The sequence below is a fragment of the Salmo salar genome, chromosome ssa04 (assembly GCF_905237065.1).
Source record: "Salmo salar chromosome ssa04, Ssal_v3.1, whole genome shotgun sequence".
NCBI classification, from domain to species: domain Eukaryota; kingdom Metazoa; phylum Chordata; class Actinopteri; order Salmoniformes; family Salmonidae; genus Salmo; species Salmo salar.
In genome coordinates this window covers 73,332,395-73,358,099 of record NC_059445.1, presented here as the reverse complement: position 1 = coordinate 73,358,099, position 25,705 = coordinate 73,332,395, and the positions used below count along the sequence as shown (strand labels likewise).

General features: G+C 44.7%; 1 protein-coding gene across 4 annotated transcripts in view; it reads left to right on the top strand.

Moving 5' to 3' along the window:
- LOC106603811 (protein Jade-1) overlaps positions 1–25,705 on the top strand; it is a 253,496-nt gene that overhangs the window by 129,160 nt on the left and 98,631 nt on the right. For all 4 annotated transcript variants that reach the window (XM_045717329.1, XM_045717328.1, XM_045717327.1 and 1 more), the window contains one exon: positions 21,013–21,194. In XM_045717329.1, coding sequence (XP_045573285.1) covers positions 21,013–21,194 — 182 coding nt within the window. The remainder of the gene's footprint in view (positions 1–21,012; positions 21,195–25,705) is intronic.

The following is a 25,705-nucleotide window of genomic DNA, read 5'->3' as shown; positions in this document are numbered from 1 at the left end:
AGATTACAAAGTTATAATTTTCCTAATATAACTTTCCTATATTATAACATTATATATTATATTATATTATAGTATAGGCCGATTATCTTCTGGTTTAAATGGTGTATTTTACCTCGCGTCCGTCTCATTCCAAACGTCGTAAATTGTTGTATCTGCACGAACCCAGTCTCCACTATGAGTCATCCATACATCAACTGTCTTAAAATAATTTATTTACTACACAAAGTAATTCACAGAAAGTATACAAACAGTAATTATCGTCACAAAGAATTGGTAGAGTAATGTGCCCTAGTGGGCTAAACCGGCATGGCGGCTTGTTAAACCAACAAGGGGGGGTCAGCTGAGAAGACCCTACAGAGTTGATAAATATTAACAATTGATATGCTAATCCTTTGCACATGAACGCTCACTCATTCGGGAACAATTGCAATCAATATATATTTACGCTCAGTGTGTCGTCGGGATCCTTGTTGGAGAGTTTTTGTCCTGTTGGAGAGTTTTTGTCCGCGTTCTCTCTCTCTCTCGGTTAGAATGGATCTTTCAAAGCGACATTCATGAATGTCGTTATAGAAGGGATGTTTCGTCGGTCCTCGCGTTCGATGATATCAAATTTCTAGCTACAGACTATTAATTAATATCAAAGACTTGTTATTATTCTCTCGGTATTGATAGTCTAAAAGTTTAACCACGTGGTATGGTCAAAGTTCAGTAGAGGAATGCATGGTCAAACCTTGGCTCTCTCTTCTGAGGTAAGCTGGTCTGCAGAAAGTAACCCTGGGTGGGCGTATATACTGAATGTAGAAAAACTGTCACATGACGCCTTGTCCTGTCTGTGTCCCTGGGGGCGTGCCGATGACTGAGTTAAGCTTTGAACAGAAATACAATTCTATCACATTAACATCAGTACATAGCCTCACAACATATTCCAAATAGCTTTAATCTTATTAAATCATTGTATACAACCATTTAGATGCAAGTCCCATAGCTGAGGCTATTATATAAACCTTAGTATGGTAATATGGCACTATTGTCTCTAATGAGTATCACAAAATTGTACCAAGCGGACCAGTTCGTAGCTGGATTCTTCACCGATCTTTTATACCTTCTCCAGAACATAAATGTTGTTCGGTTCCCCAATTCTGTGAGTTGGAAGAATTCCTTTGTCTCTCTATGGAACCCCTCTCTGTCTCCACACTGGGCCATGAGGCCGGACATTCTCCTTTGGAATTTTACGACCGCCTTCACACAGCCTTGTGTCAGAAGTATAGAGGTCGGGGGATGTTGCATAGAAAAGGCCTGGTGCAGAGGGAGGGGGTTCAACTGTGTTCTCTGTACCCAGAGAGAGGGCAACGTCATGACACAGCCAAGACCTCAGAAAATAAATTGTAGACCTCCACAAGTCTGGTTCATCCTTGGGAGCCTAAAGGTACCACGTTCATCTGTACAAACAATAGTACGCAAGTATAAACACCATGGGACCACGCAGCCGTCATACCGCTCAGGAAGGAGACGCGTTCTGTCTCCTAGAGATGAACGTACTTTGGTGCAAAAAGTGCAAATCAATCCCAGAACAAAAGCAAAGGACCTTGTGAAGATGCTGGAGGAAACAGGTACAAAAGTATCTATATCCACAGTAAAACAAGTCCTATATCGACATAACCTGAAAGGCCGCTCAGCAAGGAAGAAGCCACTGCTCCAAAACCGCCATAAAAACCCAGACTACGGTTTGCAACTGCACATGGGGATAAAGATTGTATGTCCTCTGGTCTGATGAAACAAAAATAGAACTGTTTGGTCATAATGACCATCGTTATGTTTGGAGGAAAAAGGGGGAGGCTTGCAAGCCGAAGAACACCATCCCAACCATGAAGCACAGGGGTGGCAGCATCATGTTGTGGGGGTGCTTTGCTGCAGCAGGGACTGGTGCACTTCACAAAATAGATGGCATCATGAGGTAGGAAAAGTTTGTGGATATATTGAAGCAACATCTCAAGACATCAGTCAGGAAGTTAAGGCTTGGTCACAAATGGGTCTTCCAAATGGACAATGACCCCAAGCATACTTCCAAAGTTGTGGCAAAATGGCTTAAGGACAACATAGTCAAGGTATTGGAGTGGCCATCACAAAGCCGTGACGTCAATCCTATAGAAAATTTGTGGGCAGAACTGAAAAAGTGTGTGCGAGCAAGGAGGCCTAGAATCCTGACTCAGTTACACCAGTTCTGTCAGGAGGAATGGGCCAAAATTCACTCAACTTATTGTGGGAAGCCTGTGGAAGGCTACCCAAAACGTTTGACCCAAGTTAAACAATTTAAAGGCAATGCTACCAAATACTAATTGAGTGTATGTAAACTTCTGACCCACTGGGAATGTGATGAAAGAAATAAAAGCTGAAATAAATCATTCTTTCTACTATTATTCTGACATTTCACATTCTTAAAATAAAGTGGTGATCCTAACTGACCTAAGACAGGGAATTTTTACTAGGATTAAATGTCAGGAATGATGAAAAACTGAATTTTTAAATGTATTTGGCTAAGGTGTATGTAAACTTCCGACTTTAACTGTATGTGAGGCCACGCAGTCGTGGGTATACAGGGAATACAGGAGGGGACTGATAACGCACCCTTGTAACGCACCCTTGTATGGTCAGTGTCAAGGAGGTAATGTTGCCTACCTCGCCCGTCAGGAAGTCCAGGACCCAGTTGCCTAGGGTGGAGTTCAGACCCATAGCCGAGAGCTTTGTAATTAGCTTATAGGGCATTGTGCTATTGAATGCCATGCTGTAGCATCCTCACATATGCATTCCTTTTGTCCAGGTGGGTCAGAGCAGTGTGCAGTGCAATGGCAATTGCGTTGTCCATTGGTCTGTCAGGGCAGTAGGCAAATTGGAGAGGGTCGAGTGTGTCGGAGAGGGAGGAGGTGATATGGTCTTTGACTAGCCTCTCGAAGCACTTCATGATGACTGAAGTGAATGCTACTTTCCCTTTCTTGGGCACAGGGATGATAGTGGACTTCTTGAAGCAGTATCTCTAGACCTGAGCTAGGGATTGATTGAGGTCTGCACATGCTCTGAAGGTACGCCTAGAGATGCCATCTGGGCTGGCAGCCTTGTGAGGTTTGACACATTTGAATGACTTACATACGTCCTCAGTGGAGACTGTGAGAGTGTAGCCCACATTGTCATCGGGGGCTCCTCGGCAGCTCAGGGTTCATTGTGCTCGAATCTTGAGAAAAAGGTGTTTAGCTCGTCCGGTAGTTTGGCTTTGGTGACCGTGATGTGGTTGGCTGTTTTTAATCCATGATCATTCGTCTTGTGTCCGACAGTGCTGCATTGCTCCTTCACTTTGTCTCTATATGGGTATCGCCATCTTGATTGGTCTGCATAAGTCATATCTGTACTGTTTAACCAAACTATTGTCCCGGTCACCTTGCCCTGTTCATAAGCAGCATCTCTCGCTTTCAGTTTTCCTACATGGCTGCTATCAATACACGTTTTTTGATTTGGGTACGTTTTAAAAGATAATATAGGTCTCACGTCATCTATGCTTTTTTGGATGAATGCGGTGACTGAGTCGGCGTATTCATTGACGTTATATCCAGAGGCGACTGCGGAACATATTCCAGTCCACATGATCGTGTAGCAGTGCTCAAGAGTAGAATATCCGCGAGTTAGACAGTCGATGTGTTGGTAATAATTTGGGAGCACGATTCTCAACAATAAACGCTGCCTCCGGGAATGCGGTATCCAGTTTGTTTAGGATACAATGAAGATCTTTGAGAGCCTTTTTGATGTCTGCTTGGGGTGGGAGGAACACAGCCATGGGGATAATCCCTGTGAACTCTCTCGGGAGGGAAAAAATACATTTTATGGCCAAGTATTCCATGTCAGCGGAGCAGAAACTCACAAGTTCCTATATGTTTCCCCCATGTCACCATGTGTTGTTGGTCATAAAGCAGAGCCCCCACCCTTGTTCTTGCCAGGGAGAGCACGCTTCTTAGCCACTCGAAAAACTAAAACCTGTTGGTTGTATATAATCCGTCTGGATGTTGGAGGAAAGCCAAGTTTCAGAAAAACAGATTATGTTGGGGGATCTGATGTCCATCAGGAAGGATATCTTCGCTCTGAGTTCATCAGGTTTGTTCATTAATGATTGAACATCTGTGAGTAGTATGCTCGGTAATGGAGGACGGGTCGCCCGGTGTCTTAATCTCAGTAAGATCCGCCATGTTTGTGTCTCCATCAGCGTCTTCGCTTCCTACTCTCCGCGAGGACTCCCAAGCAGCTCGATGTGTCGCCAAAGAAGCTAGTAATTTGTTCTGCCGTCTCAGGGAATTCGGGGAGGTCGGGTGGATGGTGAGTACCCAGTGATTCGTATACCAAAAGTTCTACCCGGGTGTGTGTAGTAATGCACATAACAAACTGATTACGAATTTTTTTGAAGAAAAATATAAACCTGCAATGTTTTATTGGAGCTCGAAGCAAGGCGCCCTCTGTTGGCGTTTTGAAAACGGGTTTTACTATGCTTCAAAGTAGTCTATAGGCATAATCCGACCATGGAAACGTGGATGCAATTATTTTTTAAAGACTTCATAGGTGGCGCGCGTGAGTTTCAAGTTTGGGGAAGGTTCAAATGTTATCCTACCATAACTACTGTTCTGCGTGCCATTTTCGTGGAACAGTTTCATTTAAATAACAGTGTGTTTGTTTCTTAAAATCATTGTCATGTGGTTAATCATAAAAATCTGAATTAAAATGGTAAAAATCTCAAAGTTAAAAGTCAACTAATGTGAGACCACCAGCCTCTGCCATATGGACATATTGATACACTGGGATCCAATGGCGGCTAAAGAAATGATTGCATGAAACTCATAGCCTATAGGCCAGTACAGCAGTAGGCCAATAACTTCCATTGCTCTTCCACACCAAGGATTGGTGATTATCAAGGGTGAGATTGTTGGAAAGATTTTTCAAATAGCTTACTGTGAGGAACTATAGTATTAATATATTATCATTTGCAATGGATGTAAAAAAAAATATATATTTTTTAAAAACGCTCCTACATTTCCGCTCAGCAGGCCAGGTACTTCTATGCATGCTCAGGCGCGCTCGCCACCGCAACATAATTAGGACAGAGAAACCAGACACATTCTCATTGCTCACATGGAGCACATTCAAACTAAAGACAATGAAAACATTTTCAAATCTCTTAAATGATGATTATGAAATAAACCAAAACTTGTTTCTAACAGCAGGTTATGAACTTTACAAACAACGTTTCCACTCTGAGAATAAGAACAGTGAAGTACCGTAATTATTACATGCATTTGTAGAAATTATTGTAACCAAATGACGGGGATTTTTACGACTGGTGACATATTTGTTTTAATCAAAGGGCAAACAATTAACACAATGAAACGATGAATGCGCAAGCATTGGTGGGAGACAGCTGAGCTATTCTGGAGAGAGACTTGCCTATATCTTCGTCACACACCCCTCCCCTTCTTGACTCAACATTTTAAATGACTAAAGACAGATTATCTTTGCACATTTTTTTTATACTTTTCACTGAGACCCGCAACTCAATAATCAGCTAGGTCTATTGCCATGTGCGCTGCCCCAATTGCTGGCTTCCCAAATAGGCACAGGACTACGAGCTTGTGATAGGTGGAGTAATTATATAATTTGGGTAAATGTATTTCCATTTACTTCCCTATTAGACCCACCACTATGCCATTTCTCTCCTGTTCTATTGGTTTTCATATCAACTTCATTTCGTTGTCCAGAAGTCAAAGGCACAATCCTAGTCATATTAGCAAGTTATCCTAGTGGTTGCATCAAGTTTCTAACAGAGATTTTCATCTCTGTCACATATGGAACTGCTATCAGATGCACTGTTTAGAATGGTGTTTTCCCGCGATTTGCATTTTGGCAAATGTTTGAAATGAATGTTTTATTGGCTGCTTCATTACATGAGTTGCATGTTCTGTTCTGCCCATTACCATAATCTAAATGTCATTTCTGTTATTCTGAGAACCATGTGTGGACACCCTAATGGGTTATGCACCCAATACATTTAGGTCGGTAAATTAAAATCTTCCCGGTCGTGTATGTGTGCATTTGGCTCAGTATGTGTGTGTGTGTGTGTGTGTGTGTGTGTGTGTGTGTGTGTGTGTGTGTGTGTGTGTGTGTGTGTGTGTGTGTGTGTGTGTGTGTGTGTGTGTGTGTGTGTGTGTGTGTGTGTGTGTGTGTGTGTGTGTGTGTGTGTGTGTGTGTGTGTGTGTGTGTGTGTGTGTGTGTGTGTGTGTGTGTGTGTGTGTGTGTGTGTGTGTGTATCAGAAACCCTGGGGTTATACTGTTGCTGAGTAGTGTTATCTGTGTGTTAAAATGCAGGCCATGACTGTGGGCTGTGTGAGCTAGCATCTCCTCAGGGCTTTTACCAGTTGTTAAATTGTTCACAATGAAGCAATTAAGGAGAACAGCTTATTGCGGATCGTTAGATATTCACTCCCATAAACTTCTAGCAAGCAAAGACCCCCCCTCCCTCTACACTACGGCTATGATGACATGAAAAGAGTAGAGCATGTTAAGTGCTCCCTGTTAGTTAATATTTATGATTGTTGTATTTCTTCCGGCACCTACAGAGAAATATCTGTTTTGGTTTTCTAGGTTTCCGTTTTACAGTTTTTTTTTTCAGGTTTTCGCTCTCAAAATCACTACAAATAAATTTATAGAAAAACAACTAAGTGTACGTTCTATGTCCACAACAATGCTTAAATCTCTTCAGGTGACCAATTTTGAGGCCTGGGATTTTTTGTGTGTGTGTATTTTGGGGTGTAGTTACCGCTTAATTCCAGTGCGCAGCTAGCAAGAGGCTGTTGTTTAGCAGGGTTTTTGTAGTGCCCGTGATGGTAGAGTTTGCAAAACAAATACCCACTGAATTGCTGAAAATAATCATAATATCATTCTGCCAGGTAGGCATAGAGCCTGGGGAATTTATGCAATCATTTCCTGAAGTTTGTAGTTAACATTTAATTGAGAAGGTTGTTGGGAAAGCCTTTCAATCTACCAGAAGACTGTTTTCATTGGATAGCATCATGGCTAACGGCTACACATAGTAGTAGGCGCATGCACCGCACACACACAGAGACGTCCTGGTTACCTCTTCACAAAGTTACAGCAAATACAAATCTCTGATGCATTCTGTTCATGTCTTATGATAAACTTGGGCAAATTAATGTTCAGAACATTTAGTTGATTCCCTAGTATGCTCACTACATTTTTAAATATTGTTGAATTCCATTTTAACATCTGGATCCCGTGATTCCGTCCGGGTTCTCTGCATATTTTATAGGGCCCTACAGTAGGGAGAGGATCTCCTTGGATCTCGCCAGGTTGAAGATGGGTGTCCCAAATGGCACCTTATTTCCTTTATAGTCCAATACTTTTGACCAGGGCCAGTACTTTTTGAGGCAGTGGTATGTACCGGCCCAATTCAAGCACTCCACTCTGGCTGTGTTTACACGCATCCCAATTCAGATCTTTTGCCAATTGTTTGCATATGTGATACCTATCTGATCTTTTCCCTGATGTGTAAATGCAAAAACACCACATGGAATCTGATGTCCTGACTTCCGATGTATTCCACCTCCATAATGTGGATCTCAATCCTGATACAAACCCGATCCTCCATATGCAAAAATGTACAGATAGTGCTGTAAAATCTAAACGGTTCACCCGATATGGATGAAAATACACTCAAATTAAAGCTGACAGTCTGCACTTTAACCTCCATAGTTGTATAATTTCAAATCTGAAGTTCTGGATTACAGAGCCAAAACAACCCAAAATTGGTCACTGTCCCAATACTTTTGGAGCTCACTATACCCCCATTCCACTTTGGTCTGGCGTGCGTAGAATGCCCACTGATGGGACCGCTGTTTCCCTCAGGAAACATCTCGTTTTATGGCTTGTAAAAAAAATCTGAGCAAACTACTAACTTTCTGAGGTCCTTGGTCGCAGTGTTGTTATCTACATTCATGGCAACTAGCCATAGTTTCAATCGGTCCGGATCATTCAATGGATGTTTGTGGAAGATTATTGCCGACAACTTCCTTGGTTTGTTATTGCAAGTTTTTACAACACACCCACAAACCATATTCGATATTGGACAAGTGATGGTAGCCGATGTAACACAAGTCTCACCACACTTAGCCACGTAGGCTAGCTAGCTGTCTTATTTTTATATTTATATATATTTTTTGCAGTACATTGTTATTGATTACGGCATTGTTGGTTTAGAGCTTGCAAGAAACATTTCACTGTACTGCATGTGACATTACAAGTTTAAACTTGTAAGCTAGCTTGAAAATACAAAATGTAAATCAAATGTATTGGTCACATACACATGGTTAGCAGATGTTAATGTGAGTGTAGCGAAATACTTGTGCTTCTAGTTCCAACACTGCAGTAATATCTAACAAATAATCGAACAACTACCTAATACACACAAATCTAACAAGTATTCTAACAGTTCCCCAATAACTACCTAATACACACAAATCTAACAAGTATTCTAACATTATTTAAAGTGTCATTGTTTAAAGTGACTAGTGACTATCTCTTGGTCCCAGCTTTGATGCACCTGTACTGACCTCGCCTTCTGGATGATAGCAGGGTGAACAGGCAGTGGCTCGGGTGGTTGTTGTCCTTGATGATCTTTTTGGCCTTCCTGTGAAATCGGGTGGTGTAGGTGTCACGGAGGGCAGGTAGTTTGCCCCCGGTGATGCGTTGTGCAGACCGCACCACCCTCTGGAGAGCTGTTGAGGGCGGTGCAGTTGCCATACCAGGCTGTGATACAGCCCGACAGGATGCTCTCGATTGTGCATCTGTAAAAGTTTGTCAAGGTTTTGGGTGACAAGCCCAAAAGATTCTTCAGCCTCCTGAGGCTGTTGTGCCTTTTTCACCACCTGTCTGTGTGGGTGGACCATTTCAGTTTGCCTGTGATGTGTATGCCCAGGAACTTAAAACTTTCCACCAAATTGTGGACACTCCAGCAGTGTCCACAATTTTCATAGTCATAGCTGGGAGGTGGAAATATTGCTTCGGATGAGCAGTCTGTTGATGTACTCCTCCTCTTCTTCTGTGGGATTTTGTCGTTGATGTACTCTTCTCATACTTTGCTTACTTGATATCTAGCTAGCAAACTCATTAAAAACCATCGCTGTCTCAGTGTTGACACTCCCGCCCAGCCTATCCTTGCGGTCACCATCGTAGCGGATGAATGAAGTTCGGAGTAAATAGTTCCAAAAATAAATGTTTTTCAAACAACTATAAGCAAAGTATAATTGTGTATGTCTACTTGTAATGAATACTTAGAGAAGTTAGGTCTATTTCCCTGCTTTTGAGAGGAGCTGGCTAGTAGATTCCCAGACTTCCAGCAATTGCGTTAAGCTAACGATATGCTACCTTCAGCTTCCTTGTCAAGAGTCAACATGTTAGCTAATTAACCCTGGTCAGTGATGGTTGCTTGGCAATCTCCATACCTCTTAACAGGATGGAATTGTATTAGACAGGTTGTCATGAGTCTCCCAGTTCCAATGCCATGAGCCGTTATCTCTGTGTGGATCTCTACAAGGTTGAGCGTTTCTACAAGGTTTATTTATCTGTTATCTATGCATTGAGTATTGGACTGTACACACTAGAGAGGCCACAGCATCATGTGTAGAATCTAACAATCATGACATCATCCTTGACAAGTGAAGGGTAACTGTATCCTTCAGCATCTCTCATTCTCTCCCTCCCTCACGCTCATCCCTCTTATCTTTCAAAAGAGGTTTTTAACAACTCCCACACACTTACTGTGATCTCTTACACAAGCAGGCAGGCACACAGCCTTACACAACACATACACACGCACATACACATACGGACACACAAACACTCCAATTTGTGAATACAGTAATACATGTAATGAGGATGACTCAGGCTCTCAGAAAATGAGCAATAGCTTGCTTTCTTTTGCTCTAACTAGACATGCACACAGGACTGGATTGCCAAAAGGGTATGCAGGGCACGTGCCCCAGGGCCCGAACTCCAGGAAAATTACCTTTTTTAAAACTGCAAGATTTTGTCATAGACTCATGACAAAATGTGTAAACTGCACATTTCTTCAATGCAAGTTAGCGGTCCTCCCCCCCCAACAAAAAGGGTGGGGCACCCTGGAGGTCAGTGCCGCGGGGCACCAAATGTGTTAGTCCCCCCCCCACACACACACACACGCACACAAATGTGCAGGTGCATTTCATACAAACTTGGTGGTACATAGGCACTGACACACTTTCATATTCATAAACATCTCTTGCGCACACAGACAGACAGAAACACACTCTCAGAGCATGCAATGCTGTTACATAAAACCCCTATTAACATGTTTTACAACGCCTTGCATTCCCTTTTGATTCTACCTGTTTTATTGAATATGAATGGTGAAATACATCTAAATGAGATGTGCAGATGCTGTACACATAGATTATTAGGTGTCCTGCAAGAAGGATTTGGAACTGGCAGAAAACAGAAAACAATGGGGGCATTCCCTTTTTCGACTGTCTGTCTGCCTCTCTCCCTGCCTGTCTGTCTGCCTCCCTCCCTGCCTGACTATCTGTCTGTCTGCCTCCCTCCCTCCCTGTCTGTCTGCCTCCCTCCTTGTCTGTCTTTCTGCCTCCCTCCCTGACTGTCTGTCTGCCACCCTGACTGTCTCCCTCCCTCCCGCCCGCCCTTTTCTGTCTGTCTGTCTGTCTGTCTGTCTGTCTGTCTGTCTGTCTGTCTGTCTGTCTGTCTGTCTGTCTGTCTGTCTGTCTGTCTGTCTGTCTGTCTGTCTGTCTGTCTGTCTGTCTGCCTGCCTGCCTGCCTGCCTGCCTGCCTGCCTGCCTCCCTCCCTCCCTCCCTCTTTAGCTTCCTCATCAATGGGACAGATACAGGTAAGCTAGCTCTCTGCTGAATTTCTTCACACTGCAGTGTTTTAGCAACAAAAAAGGAGAGGGGCGGGGGACAGGAGGAGGAGGTGGAAGCAAAGGCTGGGGGAGCTGTGAGACCTGAAGCAAGGTCCTGGCACGGTGCCAGCCCTGCTCTGTGAAGCCAGTAGCCTCCCAGCCTTCTCTTCCCTCTTCTGGCTCGCAATTGACTCAGTGGAAAATGTGAATGAAAACAATCCCCCAACACAAACTGCTCCACCCTACCCCTCAAAACCCCCTCAAGAGGGATTATTATTATGAGACTCTTTATTTTTTACGAGTGTGTATATTTGTGTAAGGTGAAAGGACGGCAAGAAGGAGGGGTTGTGATTTAGTTTCTGTGTAGGGTAACTGCCAGAGTTTTGGGGAAGATGAAAATAAAACAAATGGGGTGGAAACAGAAAAGATAATAGTAGTAAATGCAGTAAGACTAAAACCCTAGCCGGCTAGACTGATTCTTTGTAGTAAAGGGGCACTGGAATATGGCTGTTAAGGCTCAGCCATATCCATGACAACACGCTTGGCGTTCCTGGGCAGACCTCATAGGCATCTGAAGGAATCACAAAATGGCAGCATACCTAAGGGCTCTGGTTAATCCACTGTGCCTGACGACTTAGAGCAGAGAAGCAGTTTTTAGCGGCTTTCTGACAGATTTTGTCCAGTGCCTTTTGGATGATTTTTTAAATGCATTTGACGACGAAATAATCCCCACATTCTGAAAGGTTTAGGCTACTGTAGTAGTCATTGTGTTATAAATTCTGTGTCTGTTCTCAAAGTGAATGTCCAACATTAACATCTCAAGTGCAAAGAGTCATTTTTTACATTTCCTGATTCTTCTAAGAAATATTGAAATGACTCAAGGTCCACTTGACTCGCTCTGATGTCATTCTGTTATCAGAGCAAGTGTTTTCACTTGGGCTGAATCCTTAATGGCACCCTATTCCCTACCTACATAGTGCACTACTTTTTATCTTAGCCCAATGCACCCTAGTCAAAGCTAGTGCACTGTGTAGGTAGGGAATATGGTGCCATTAGGGACAGACCCGTAGGTCTTTCATCGTTTGTGTTACTGGAATATTTCCTATCAGATAGACTAACGGTTGACTGAGAGGGTTGCTATGACTCACATCAAACTACGTGTTGTTTATCTGTCTTGGGGACTTTTATTTACTTAAAGAGAAATTCCACCGCTTTTCAACCTCATTTTCATAATCTCCAGCACAATACCAGTGTCTACATATTGTGAAAACTACGCATTTCTCAGTTTTGTAGAACAAATATATAAAGTCAAAAAGTTCTATGCGATGATGTCATCAACAGTAAAAAAAACCTGAAAAAACAGTAACTTTATCACTGCCAGACACAATGCTTCCTCATTGAAGTACATGGGTATCCAGCATGTCAAAGTACCGAGGCGAGGGGCGCACATCCATAGACTTCTGTTGCAAACTGAATACTACTGGATATTCCGATTGGAAACCATGTCTCCAAATGGACTTAATGAGGACTTTCCCAATAGCCATTTCCTGTGAACGCCATCTGATTCATTTGTTATAATGACAACCACGGTTGGGTATTGTCACATACGTTTTGTCTACCTGATATGAATGTTTATACAGTTATAATATTCAAAAAGTGGAAATGTTTTGTGTTGCCTCTTTCAACTTATATATGCTGTATATAGACTGCCCTAACCTGACGAAGATCCTTGTGTGATCTAAACCTTTGTTTGTTTGTGAATAAAGGTACACGGTGGAGCTTATAAGTGTGCAGGCTTTATTTCTTTCATAACATCAAAAGTTGAAACATTTTAATAACAGTGATTTTCAAGCACTATGAGATTCATGGTGACGTGGGGAGCAAGACAATACCCTCCTTCTGGCTAGAAACTTGTTGCAGGTTTTGAAAATAACTAACTTTTCCCCCTTACTTTTAATCCTGCCCTGTGATGTCACAGAGAAGCAATTTTTAGGACCTTATCTTTTTAACCACAGATCACATGTAGACACTGGTATGGTGCTGCAGAAAAATATGTTGAAAAGTGGCGGAATTGCCCTTTAAAGCCCACTCATTTTCAGTTTCTGTCAGTTTGTATCTGTCAGTATCTTTTCTGATCAGATCGGTCTCTCTCGGTTTCTGTCTGACACACACGCACACACACACACACACACACACACACACACACACACACACACACACACACACACACACACACACACACACACACACACACACACACACACACACACACACACACACACACACACAGGCCAGTCCCAGACATGGGTGCCCCTGGCACATCCGGGGTAGGAAGCCCCACGGGAGTCTGGCCTGATTGTTACGATTGGCTGCTCTGTGGATGTAGGTGGTGGTGGGAATGGGGTTGTTTGTGGATGAGGGGCAGGGGTGGCCACAGTGGAACCCCTCACACAGCCTGGCAGAGTCGCCACAAGAGATTGGGAATGACGTGCAAGGGGTCACTGAAACGTGTGAGAGGCAGGAGGGAGTTTAGGCACTTAGTGACAATGAGGCATGAAGAGATTTGAGATGGGGGGATTGGGGGAAATGATTGTGAGACAATGAAAAAATAAATAATGTAACCTTTATTTAACTATGCAAGTCAGTTAAGAACAAATTCTTATTTACAATGACGGCCTACCCTGGCCAAACCCGGACGACGCTGGGCCAATTGTGCGCCGCCCTATGGGACTCCCAATCACGACCGTATGTGATGCAGCCTGGATTCGAACCAGGATTCGAACGCCTCCTGCATTGAGATGCAGTGTCCTAGACCACTGCGCAACTCGGGAGCCTGAGTGGCGAACGTAAGCAGGGAAGGAGACTACCCACAGTGTTTTCTCACAAAGTTTCACCTTACTGTTACTGTTCAGTCTCTCAACCTTCATTACACATCGCTGAAACCTTGCAAGAAAACTGCCTGCCGGTGGCCCCGTCTGTCTGTGCCCCCACCGCGTTGAATAAAGCACTGTGCTGTTTATGTGCCTCTGATAAATGTCATTCACATCAGAGGTGTCGGGGAAAAACATATCATCGAGAAAGATGACAAACCTGTGGGTGGTGTTTTTGGTTTAGTCCCAAGTGTCACCCTATTCCTTATGTAGTGCACTACTTTTGACCAGGGTCCGTAGGGTCTCTCTCTCTATCTCCACACTGACCCTTGCTGATTCTCTCTCTCCCTCCCACCTTCTCAGTCATTAACACTCCTAACACACTGCCCCTCTTTCACACAGTAGCTCTCTTTCTCTCTCTGAGCCTCACCCAGACGGTACAGTAGCCACAAAATGCACACACCACAGATCCCCCAAGGCCAGTCAGTGTTCAATAAAACCCCAAACCACATCCCCTCGGGGTCTGGAGGGAAGGGTGTACTGTGAAAAATATGGAGGAGCTGAGAGTCAGAAGCCCTCCCTTGCTCCAAATAAATATTCCAAATGCAAATAAGGATCAAAGCTTCCTCGGAAAGCTCTGAAGCCAGTCATATTATGTGAGGAATGCGCAAACAACAAAATAAGTTATTACAGCTCTCTCAGCAGAGAGAATAGAGCACACGGCTGCTTTCACTCATTTGATTAGTTCAATTGATTGATGGTTGAAGGTTCTGAGTTGTCCTCTTGTTGACCTCTTAATGACATTTCAGGATTTCCTCAGGATAATTAGCGTATCATTGTATAATTTGTGATTTTTTTTGGTGATCTGCTGTGAAGTGAACTTCTTGAACTTTTAAATTATGTTTTGAAGTAAAAAGTAATTTCCGCAGATAAATTTTGTAGTGAACTTGTGTTTGAAGATTGAACTTGTTGACCTTGTAGAATTAACTTGTTGAATTGCTGTGTAGTTCTTGGAGGCCTGTGTTTGAACAGTTGAGAAGTCTTGTGGAAAAAGTAATTTCTGTGTAGGCTGGAAATTGCCTGAGTATGAGTATTAGTAGCAACCACATAGTAAGTGCTGTGAACACTACGGGTGTGCTACAGAAAAGACAAAAAGCACAGAAAACTCAGGGGAAAAAAGGAATTGTTACGTACTGACACGCACATGATGACCTGAAGTAGGACACAAGGTGAAATTAGAGGATTCGGCTATTTCCGTTTCTGACAGGTGTATAAAATCGAGCACACAGTCATGCAATCTCCATAGACAAACATTTGCAGTAGAATGGCCTTACTGAAGAGCTCAGTGACTTTCAACGTGGCACCGTTATAGGATGCCACCTTTCCAACAAATCAGTTCATCAAATTTCAGCCCTGCTAGAGCTTCCCCGGTCAACTGTAAGTGCTGTTATTGTGAAGTAGAAACGTCTAGGAGCAACAAAGGCTCAGCCGTGAGCCCACACAAGCTCAAAAAATGTGACTGCTGTCACCTAAAAATCACCGAAAAATCGTCTGTCCTTGGTTGCAACACTCACTACCGAGTTCCAAACTGCCTCTGGGAGAACGTCAGTACAAGAACTGTTTGTCTGGAGCTTCACGAAATGGGTATCCATGGCCGAGCAGCCGCACACAAGCCTAAGATCACCATGCGCAATGCCAAGCGTCGGCTGGAGTGGCGTAAAGCTTGCTGCTATTGGACTCTGGAGCAGTGGAAACGTGTTCTCTGGAGTGATGAATCACGCTTCAACATCTGTCAGTCCGGCGGACGAATCTGGGTTTGGTGGATTCCAGGAGAATGCTACCTGGCCCAATGCATAGTGCCAACTGTAACGTTTGGAGGGGAAATAATGGTCTGGGGCTGTTTTTCATAGTTCGGACCAAGGCCCCTTAGTTTCAGTGAAGGGAAATCTTAACGCTACAGCATACAATAACATTCTAGACGATTCTTTGCTTCCAACTTTGTGGCAACAGTTTGGGGAAGGCCCTTTCCTGTTTCAGCATGACAATTCCCCGGTGCACAAAGCAAGGTCCATACAGAAATAGTTTGTCGAGATCGGTGTGGAAGAACTTGACTGGCCTGCACAGATCCCTGACCTCAACCCCATCGAACAGCTGTGGGATGAATTGGAACGCCGACTGCGAGCCAGGCCTAATCGTCCAACATCAGTGCCCAACCTCACTAATGCTCATGTGGCTGAATGGAGGCCCCTGCAGCAATGTTCCAACATCTAGTGGAAAGCCTTCCCAGAAGAGTGGAGGCTGTTATAGCAACAAAGAGAGGAACAACTCTATAGTAATGCCCATGAGTTTGGAATGAGATGATGGACGAGCACATACTTTTCGCCATGTAGTGTATGATGCTGCAAAAAATTATTTTCTAAATTTGTACAGAACCCCAAATATCTCCCGTAAACTCTACTGACACATCAATTGGTTATGTCTAATGGCCAACTGTGGGGATATGCCTTTGATTACCCGGCCTGTAGAGTGAAGCGCCACATCTTAGCCGAAGGAGAAGAATATACACAACAAACCTTAGAAGTGGAATACTGGAATGAGGACTGGGAGGTGTTTCGGAAGGTGGTGTCTCCTGATCTGGCGAATAGACTAAACGGTTGTTTATACATTGTACACGGGATACAAGACCAAGTGGGAAGGTCCACCAGACTCATCTCGCCCTCCTGCCCAACTCTCGCTCTTTCCCCCTCCTCTGTTTTCTCTCGGTCTCTGAACTCCCTCCCTCATTGTTTATGTACAGTTGAAGTCGGAAGTTTACATACTGTACACCTTAGCCAAATACATTTAAACTCAGTTTTTCACAATTCCTGACATTTAATCCTAGTAAATATTCCCTGTCTTAGGTCAGTTAGGATCATCACTTTATTTTAAGAATGTGAAATGTCAGAATAATAGTAGTGAGTGATTTATTCCAGCTTTTATTTAATCACATTCCCAGTGGGTCAGAAGTTTACATACACTCAATTAGTATTTGGTAGCATTGCCTTTAAATTGTTTAACGTGGGTCAAACATTTTGGGTAGCCTTCCACAAGCTTCCCACAATAAGTTGGGTGAATTTTGGTCCATTCCTCTTGACAGAGCTGGTGTAACTGAGTCAGGTTTGTAGCCTCCTTGCTCACACATGCTTTTTCAGTTCTGCCCACACATTTTCTATAGGATTGAGGTCAGGACTTTGTAATGGCCACTCCAATACCTTGACTTTGTTGTCCTTAAGCCATTTTGCCACAACTCTGGAAGTATGCTTGGGGTCATTGTCCATTTGGAAGACCCATTTGCGACCAAGTTTTAACTTCCTGACTGATGTCTAGAGATGTTGCTTCAATATATCCACATCATTTTCCCTACCCCATGATGCCATCTATTTTGTGAAGTGCACCAGTCCCTCCTGCAGCAAAGCACCCCCACAACATGATGCTGCCACCCCCGTGCTTCACGGTTGGGATGGGGTTCTTCGGCTTGCAAGCCTCCCCCTTTTTCCTCCAAACATAACGATGGTCATTATGGCCAAACAGTTCTATTTTTGTTTCATCAGACCAGAGGACATTTCTCCAAAAAGTACGATCTTTATCCCCATGTGCAGTTGCAAACCGTAGTCTGGCTTTTTTATGGCGGTTTTGGAGCAGTGGCTCCTTCCTTGCTGAGCGGCCTTTGAGGTTGTGTGGATATAGATTCTTTTGTACCTGTTCCCTCCAGCATCTTCACAACGTCCTTTGCTGTTGTTCTGGGATTGATTTGCACTTTTTGCACCAAAGTACGTTCATCTCTAGGAGACAGAACGCGTCTCCTTCCTGAGCGGTATGATGGCTGCGTGGTCTCATGGTATTTATACTTGCGTACTATTGTTTGTACAGATGAACGTGGTACCTTCAGGTGTTTGGAAATTGCTCCCAAGTATGAACCAGACTTGTGGAGGTCTACAATTTATTTTCTGAGGTCTTGGCTGATTTCTTTTGATTTTCCCATGATGTCAAGCAAAGAGGCACTGAGTTTGAAGGTAGGCCTTGAAATACATCCACAGATACACCTCCAAATGACTCAAATGATGTCAATTAGCCTATCGGAAGCTTCTAAAGCCATGACATCATTTTCTGGAATTTTCCAAGCTGTTTAAAGGCACAGTCAACTTAGTGTATGTAAACTTCTGACCCATTGGAATTGTGATACAGTGAGTTATAAGTGAAATAATCTGTCTGTAAACAATTGTTGGAAAAATGACTTGTGTCATGCACAAAGTAGATGTCCTTACCGACTTGCCAAAACTATAGTTTATTAACAAGAAATGTGTGGAGTGGTTGAAAAACGAGTTTTAATGACTCCAACCTAAGTGTATATAAACTTCCGACTTCAACTGTAGTTCCAACAAGTCCGCTGACGGAGCTTGCGTTCTGTGGCTTGTGTTCAGGACATGTGACTCTGGCCAGAGAGAACTGTTATTTCACCTCACCCCTGTGGTTTCCCTTCACCACGTCGTCTACAGTCAGCCATAGAAACACTACGTCATCTACAGTCAGCCATAGAAACACCACGTTGTCTACAGTCAGCCATGGAAACACCCCGTCATCTACAGTCAGCCATAGAAACACCACGTCATCACAGTCAGCCATAGAAACACCACGTCGTCTACAGTCAGCCATAGAAACATCTCGTCTACAGTCAGCCATAGAAACACCACGTCGTCTACAGTCAGCCATGGAAACACCACGTCGTCTACAGTCAGCCATAGAAACACTACGTCGTCTACAGTCAGCCATGGAAACACTACGTCATCTACAGTCAGCCATAGAAACACCACGTCGTCTACAGTCAGCCATAGAAACACCACGTCGTCTACAGTCAGCCATGGAAACACCACGTCATCTACAGTCAGCCATAGAAACACCACGTCATCACAGTCAGCCATAGAAACACCACGTCGTCTACAGTCAGCCATAGAAACATCACGTCGTCTACAGTCAGCCATAGAAACACCACGTCGTCTACAGTCAGCCATAGAAACACCACGTTGTCTACAGTCAGCCATAGAAACACCACGTCGTCTACAGTCAGCCATGGAAACACCACGTTGTCTACAGTCAGCTAGTGAGAAAGAGAAAGGAAGCATCATCAGATTAGTCACCTTCTGCCTGCATCTCTGCAAGTTCCACTAACGAGTCTGTTTCCAGTCACCACTTTAGACAATCCTTCCAGCTTTGAACACCTTTAGGCTGGCCAGCTTCCTGCCTGGAGATCTGATTCTAGGGAGGGGGGCGACGGACAGTAGAAGGGGCTTATCTAATGAAAAGATAACAAGCGTAATCGGGCACAGCAACTGTATAAAAATGTATGAAATGAGTGCCCTCGCGAATGTAAATCACCCACATTTGATCGTTGCCAGTTCTTAGAAAAAACAGTGATGAAGATCAGAGTGTGCGGTAGTGGAGGGAGGCAGCAGGCTGCTAGCAGGCAGCAAGCAGTAAGGCATCAGTCTGGGAGGCAGCAGTAAGGCATCTGTCTGGGAGGCAGCAGTAAGGCATCAGTCTGGGAGGCAACAGTAAGGCATCTGTCTGGGGGGCAGCAGTTAGGCATCTGTCTGGGGGGCAGCAGTAAGGCATCTGTCTGGGGGGCAGCAGTAAGGCATCTGTCTGGGGGGCAGCAGTTAGGCATCTGTCTGGGGGGCAGCAGTTAGGCATCTGTCTGGGGGGCAGCAGTTAGGGATCTGTCTGGGGGGCAGCAGTTAGGCATCTGTCTGGGGGGCAGCAGTTAGGCATCTGTCTGGGGGGGCAGCAGTTAGGCATCTGTCTGGGGGGGCAGCAGTTAGGCATCTGTCTGGGGGGCAGCAGTAAGGCATCTGTCTGGGGGGCAGCAGTTAGGCATCTGTCTGGGGGGCAGCAGTTAGGCATCTGTCTGGGGGGCAGCAGTTAGGCATCTGTCTGGGAGGCAGCAGTTAGGCATCTGTCTGGGAGGCAACAGTAAGGCATCTGTCTGGGGGGCAGCAGTTAGGCATCTGTCTGGGGGGCAGCAGTTAGGCATCTGTCTGGGGGGCAGCAGTAAGGCATCTGTCTGGGAGGCAACAGTAAGGCATCTGTCTCGGGGGCAGCAGTTAGGCATCTGTCTGGGGGGCAGCAGTTAGGCATCTGTCTGGGGGGCAGCAGTAAGGCATCTGTCTGGGGATTTTTCAAGCCTCACATTATTTGCATGGTTTTACATCAGACGTGTTGGCCAGGGAAGGGGAGGCAGTGTGGAGAGCACAGTGTGAGTGCGTCCCAGATGGCACCCTATTCCCAATAGTGCGCACTGCTTTTGATCAGAGCTCATAGGGAATATGATGCCATTCGGGACTCAGTGTGACTGTGTAAACACCCAGTACACTACCCAGCCTCCGACGCAGTGAGGCAGGAGCTGTGGTGATGAGGTTGATGACCTATTTAAGATAAGAGACAGAGAGAGGCAGAGTCTGGCAGGAAGCATAGCGGTTATGAGCATTGGGCCAGTATCCGAAAGGTCGCTGGTTTAATCCCCGGGCCGACTTGGTGAAAAATTGCTGTGCCCTTGAGCAAGGCACTTAAGCCTAATTGCTCCTTTTAGTCACTCTGGATAAGAGCATCTGCTAAATGGCTAAAATGTTAAATGTACAATTATCACACCACTTCCTTTCACTCAAAGGTCATGATTTAATTACCAGGTGGAGGAGGTGACGAGGTGTTTGGCATGCGTAAAAGAGTGTGTGTGTTTGTGTGCGCACTGATAGAACTGGAAAACCCCCGTGGGCTGGTTTGGGAACGTGTGTGTGGGGGGGGGGGGGAGATCCGTACAGAAATCTTCACGGGCTCCCCTTCCAGTGGGTCTTCCTGAATCCACAGTGAGAGTGACCTGAGGCGCCGGGAAGGAGGTGATGATGACTGCAGTTTTACTCTCTCTCTCTCTCCCCCACATGGTTCCCTGTGCACTACAAATACATCCCCATGTCTGGACAGACATGGCATCTGTTTGACCATATGTTTCTATCCTTAATGTACACATTTCACTGTTCACTGTACACGTTTCACTAAACTTAAAATATTTCAGTTCATGAAAGAAATATACAAAAAAAGACTTAGTTTTTCTGTGTTGACAGGATGCTACCAGAGGTGGGGTGTATCCCATTCTACTGGCCAGGGCAGGGCCGGGGGTGTGAGCTGGGCCTGGGTCTGGGCCAGGGGGACATGAAGACCACCAATGAGCCCCACAGCCGCTATGACCTGGATGACATAGACGTGTCCTGGCTGGAGCTGGTTAACCTGGAGTTCAGAGAACTGGGTAAGAGACTTCTCAAATTGCACCCTATTCCCTATGTAGTGCACTACTTTTGACCAGGGGTCATAGGGCTCTAGTAAAAGGTTGTGCATTATATAGGGGAATAGGGTTGTATTTGAGATGCAACCCTCAAATCAACAACAGGACTTTATTAGCCTTTTGTTTTGTTACAACTGTTCATTTGAGCATTTAGGCTAGAATAAGATGCAAGAGCTACTAAAACAACTTGGTTTATTCTCACTCACTCACTCATTCATCCCTATGCCACCTGCTTGAGGTAACAAATGCTTTCCCATACGTTTGTTTACTCTACTACTATCAGCGTTCTACATGCTGTTCTATGACAATGTTATTACAGTTTGACCATGTTACCACAGTATGACTGTACCACCTTGATTCCTATGTGTCACTCTGCCTCGTCAATACTTTAAACTGCAGGCTCACACACACACAGTATTCCTCAATCCAACTTCACAACTCTGTTTAATTGCCCCCACACGTCTGACCTATGATCCAGCCGTCAGTTTTGGGGTCAGAAGGGTGCACCTCTCTATTCTCTATGTCCACACAGAGGGATCTTCCCACTGTTGCATCCTGGGCCTCCTGGGCCTCTGCCAGTCACCCAACCACTCTCTGTCTATCTGGCCTAGACTACTGACAAGTGCTGACCCTGATGATCTGTCTCTCCACATCGCAGATCCAGTTTATTTGCAATCTGATCTTGCGTTTATAGATTAGAAAAATAATTGCATTTTAAAATCCCGCAGGCCCGGGTTTATTTACTCTGCTTTTTAAAAGATTATGAAATCCCCCCCCCCCTAATGTACGTTCAGTGTGTTCCAGCTGTAATGAGTTGCTTCTCATAACCCCAATGGCTAGACTAAACAAACACTTGCATGATTGTTGCTGGGTTATGAGGTCACATTGCAACACTGATAGGCTGATAGAAAAGATGAAGAGAATGCTTTCTTTCAATCTCTCTCTCATGTTCTCTCCCTCTACCAACATCCCTCTCCATTTATCTCTAGCTCTCATTCTCTCAGACACGGTTATGCATGTACATGCAAATGTTACGACTGAAATGTTTGTTCCTCTAGCCTCTCCCTATTTACAAGATGTAAATGTCAGAGGCTCAGAAGTTAACGGACAAGATGTAAATGTCAGAGGCTCAGAAGTTAACGGATAACTAAACTCAGCTTCCTACTGTTTTGCTTTTAAAAACAATCCATCTTTAATCTCTGAAGACCGTATGTACAGTGCTGTGAAATAGTATTTGTCCCCTTTCTAATTACCGAACTTTTGCATATTTTTGATACTGAATGTTATCAGTTCTTCAACCAAAATCTAATATTAGACAAAGGAAACCTGAGTGATCAAATAACACAAACATTACATACTTATGTTGTCCAAAAAGTAACAAGTAATTAAAGAATAGCAGTAAAATAACAATAGCGACACTATACACAGGGGGGTACCGGTACAGAGTCAATGTGTGGGGGCACCGGTTAGTTGAGGTAATATGTACATGTAGGTAAAGTTATTAAAGTGACTATGCATAGATGATAACAACAGAGAGTATCAGCGGTGTGGGGGGGGGGGGGGGTGCAAATATTCTGGGTAGCCATTTGATTAGATGTTCAGGAGTCTTATGGCTTGGGGGTAGAAGCTGTTTAGAAGCCTCTTGGACCTATACTTGGTGCTCTGGTACCGCTTGCCATGCGGTAACAGAGAGAACAGTCTATGACCAAGGTGGCTGGAGTCTTTGTCAATTTTTAGGGCCTTCCTCTGACACCGCCAAGGAAGCTTGGCCCCAGTGATGTACTGGGCCGTACGCACTACCCTCTGTAGTGCCTTGCGGTCGGAGGCCGAGCAGCTGCTATACCAGGCAGTGATGCAACCAGTCAGGATGCTCTCAATGGTGCAGCTGTAGAACCTTTTGAGGATCTGAGGACCCATGCCAAATCTTTTCAGTCTCCTGAGGAGGAATAGATTTTGTCGTGCCCTCTTCACGACTGTCTTGGTGTGCTTGGACCATTCTAGTTTGTTGTTGATGTGGACACCAAGGAACTTGAAGCTCTCAACCTGCTCCACTACAGCCACATCGATGAGAATGGGGGCGTGCTCGGTCCTCTTTTTCCTGTAGCCCACAATTATCTCCTTTGTCTTGATCACGTTGAGGGAGAGGTTGTTGTCCTGGCACCACACAGCCAGGTCTCTGACCTCCTCCCTATAGGCTGTCTCGTCGTTGTCGGTGATCAGGCCTACCACTGTTGTGTCATCGGCAAACTTAATGATGTTGTTGGAGTCGTGCCTAGCCGTGCAGTCATGAGTGAACAGGGAGTACAGGTAGGGACTGAGCACACACCCCTGAGGGGCCCCTGTGTTGAGGATCAGCGTGGCGGATGTGTTGTTACCTACCCTTACCACCTGGGGGCGGCCTGTCAGGAAGTCCAGGATCCAGTTGCAGAGGGAGGAGTTTAGTACCAGGGCCCTTATCTTATTGATGAGCTTTGAGGGCACTATGGTGTTGAACCCTGAGCTGTAGTCAATGAATAGCATTCTCACATAGGTGTTCATTTTGTCCAGGTGGGAAAGGGCAGTGTGAAGTGCAATAGAGATTGCATCATCTGTGGATCTGTAAGGGCAGTATGCAAGTTGGAGTGGGTTTAGGGTTTCTGGGATAATGGTGTTGTGAGCCATAACCAGCCTTTCAAAGCACTTCATGGCTACAGATGTGAGTGCTACGGGTCAGTAGTCATTTAGGCAGGTTACCTTAGTGTTCTTGGGCACAGGGACTATGGTGGTCTGCTTGAAACATGTTGGTATTACAGACTCGGACAGGGAGAGGTTGAAAATGTCAGTGAAGACACTTGCCAATTGGTCAGCGCATGCTCGCAGTACACGTCCTGGTAATTCGTCTGGCCCTGCGGCCTTGTGAATGTTGACTTGTTTAAAGGTCTTACTCATATCGGCTGCGGAGAGTGTGATCGCACAGTCTTCCGGAAAAGCTGGTGCTCTCATGCATGTTTCAGTGTTATTTGTCACTGGGAAGCTCTCAGCTGTGCTTCCCTTTGTAGTCTGTAATGGTTTGCGAGCCCTGCCAGTGTCGTACGATTCGATCTTAGTCCTGTATTGACGCTTTGCCTGTTTGATGGTTCGTTGGCGGGCATAGCGGGATTTCTTATAAGTTTCTGGGTTAGACTCCCACTCCTTGAAAGCGGCAGCTCTAGCCTTTAGCTGAGTGCGGATGTTGCCTGTAATCCATGGCTTCTGGTTGGGGTATGTACGTACGGTCACTGTGGGGACGACGTCATCGATGCACTTATTGATGAAGCCACTGACTGATGTGGTGTACTCCTCAATGCCATTGGAGGAATCCCGGAACATGTTCCAGTCTATACTAGCAAAACAGTCCTGTAGCTTAGCATCTGCTTCATCTGACCACTTTTTTATTGATCAAGTCACTGGTGCTTCCTGCTTTAAGTTTTGCTTGTTTTGCTTTTTTTTCACACCTTTATTTAACCAGGTAGGCCAGTTGAGAACAAGGTCTCATTTACAACTGCCACCTGGCCAAGATAAAGCAAAGCAGTGCGACAAAAACAACAACACAGAGTTACACATGGGATAAACAAACGTACAGTCAATAACACAATAGAAAAATCTGTATACAGTCTGTGCAAATGAAGTAAGGAGGTAAGGCAATAAATAGGCCAATAGTGGCGAAGTAATTACAATTTAGCAATTAACACTGGAGTGATATATGTGCAGATGAGGATGCGCAAGTTGAAATACTGGTGTGCAAAAGAGCAGAAAAACAACAACAAATATGGGGATGAGATAGGTAGTTGGTTGGATGGGCTATTTATAGATGGGCTGTGTACAGCTGCAGCGATCGGTAAGCTGCTCTGACAGATGCTTAAAGTTAGTGAGGGAGATATAAGTCTCCAACTTAAGTGATTTTTGCAATTCGTTCCAATCATTGACAGCAGAGATCTGGAATGAAAGGCGGCCAAAGTAAGTGTTGGCTTTGGGGATGACCAGTGAAATATATCTGCTGGAGTGTGTGCTACGGGTGGGTGTTGCTGTGGTGACCAGTGAGCTAAGATAAGGCGGAGCTATACCTAGCAAAGACTTATAGATGACCTGGAGCCAGTGGGTTTGGCGACGAATATGTAGCGAGGACCAGCCAACGAGAGCATACAGGTCGCAGTGGTGGGTAGTATATGGGGCTTTGGTGACAAAACGGATGGCACTGTGATAGACTGCATCCAATTTGCTGAGTAGAGTGTTGGAGGCTAATTTGTAAATGACATCGCCGAAGTCAAGGATCAGTTTTACGAGGGGAAGTTTGGCAACATGGTGAAGGAGGCTTTGTTGCGAAATAGGAAGCCAATTCTAGATTTATTAGAGAAACCAAGGCTGTTGAGTCTGCCGAGAAGAATACGGTGATTGACAGAGTCAAACGCCTTGGCCAGGTCCATGAAGACGGCTGCACAGTACAGTCTTTTATCGAT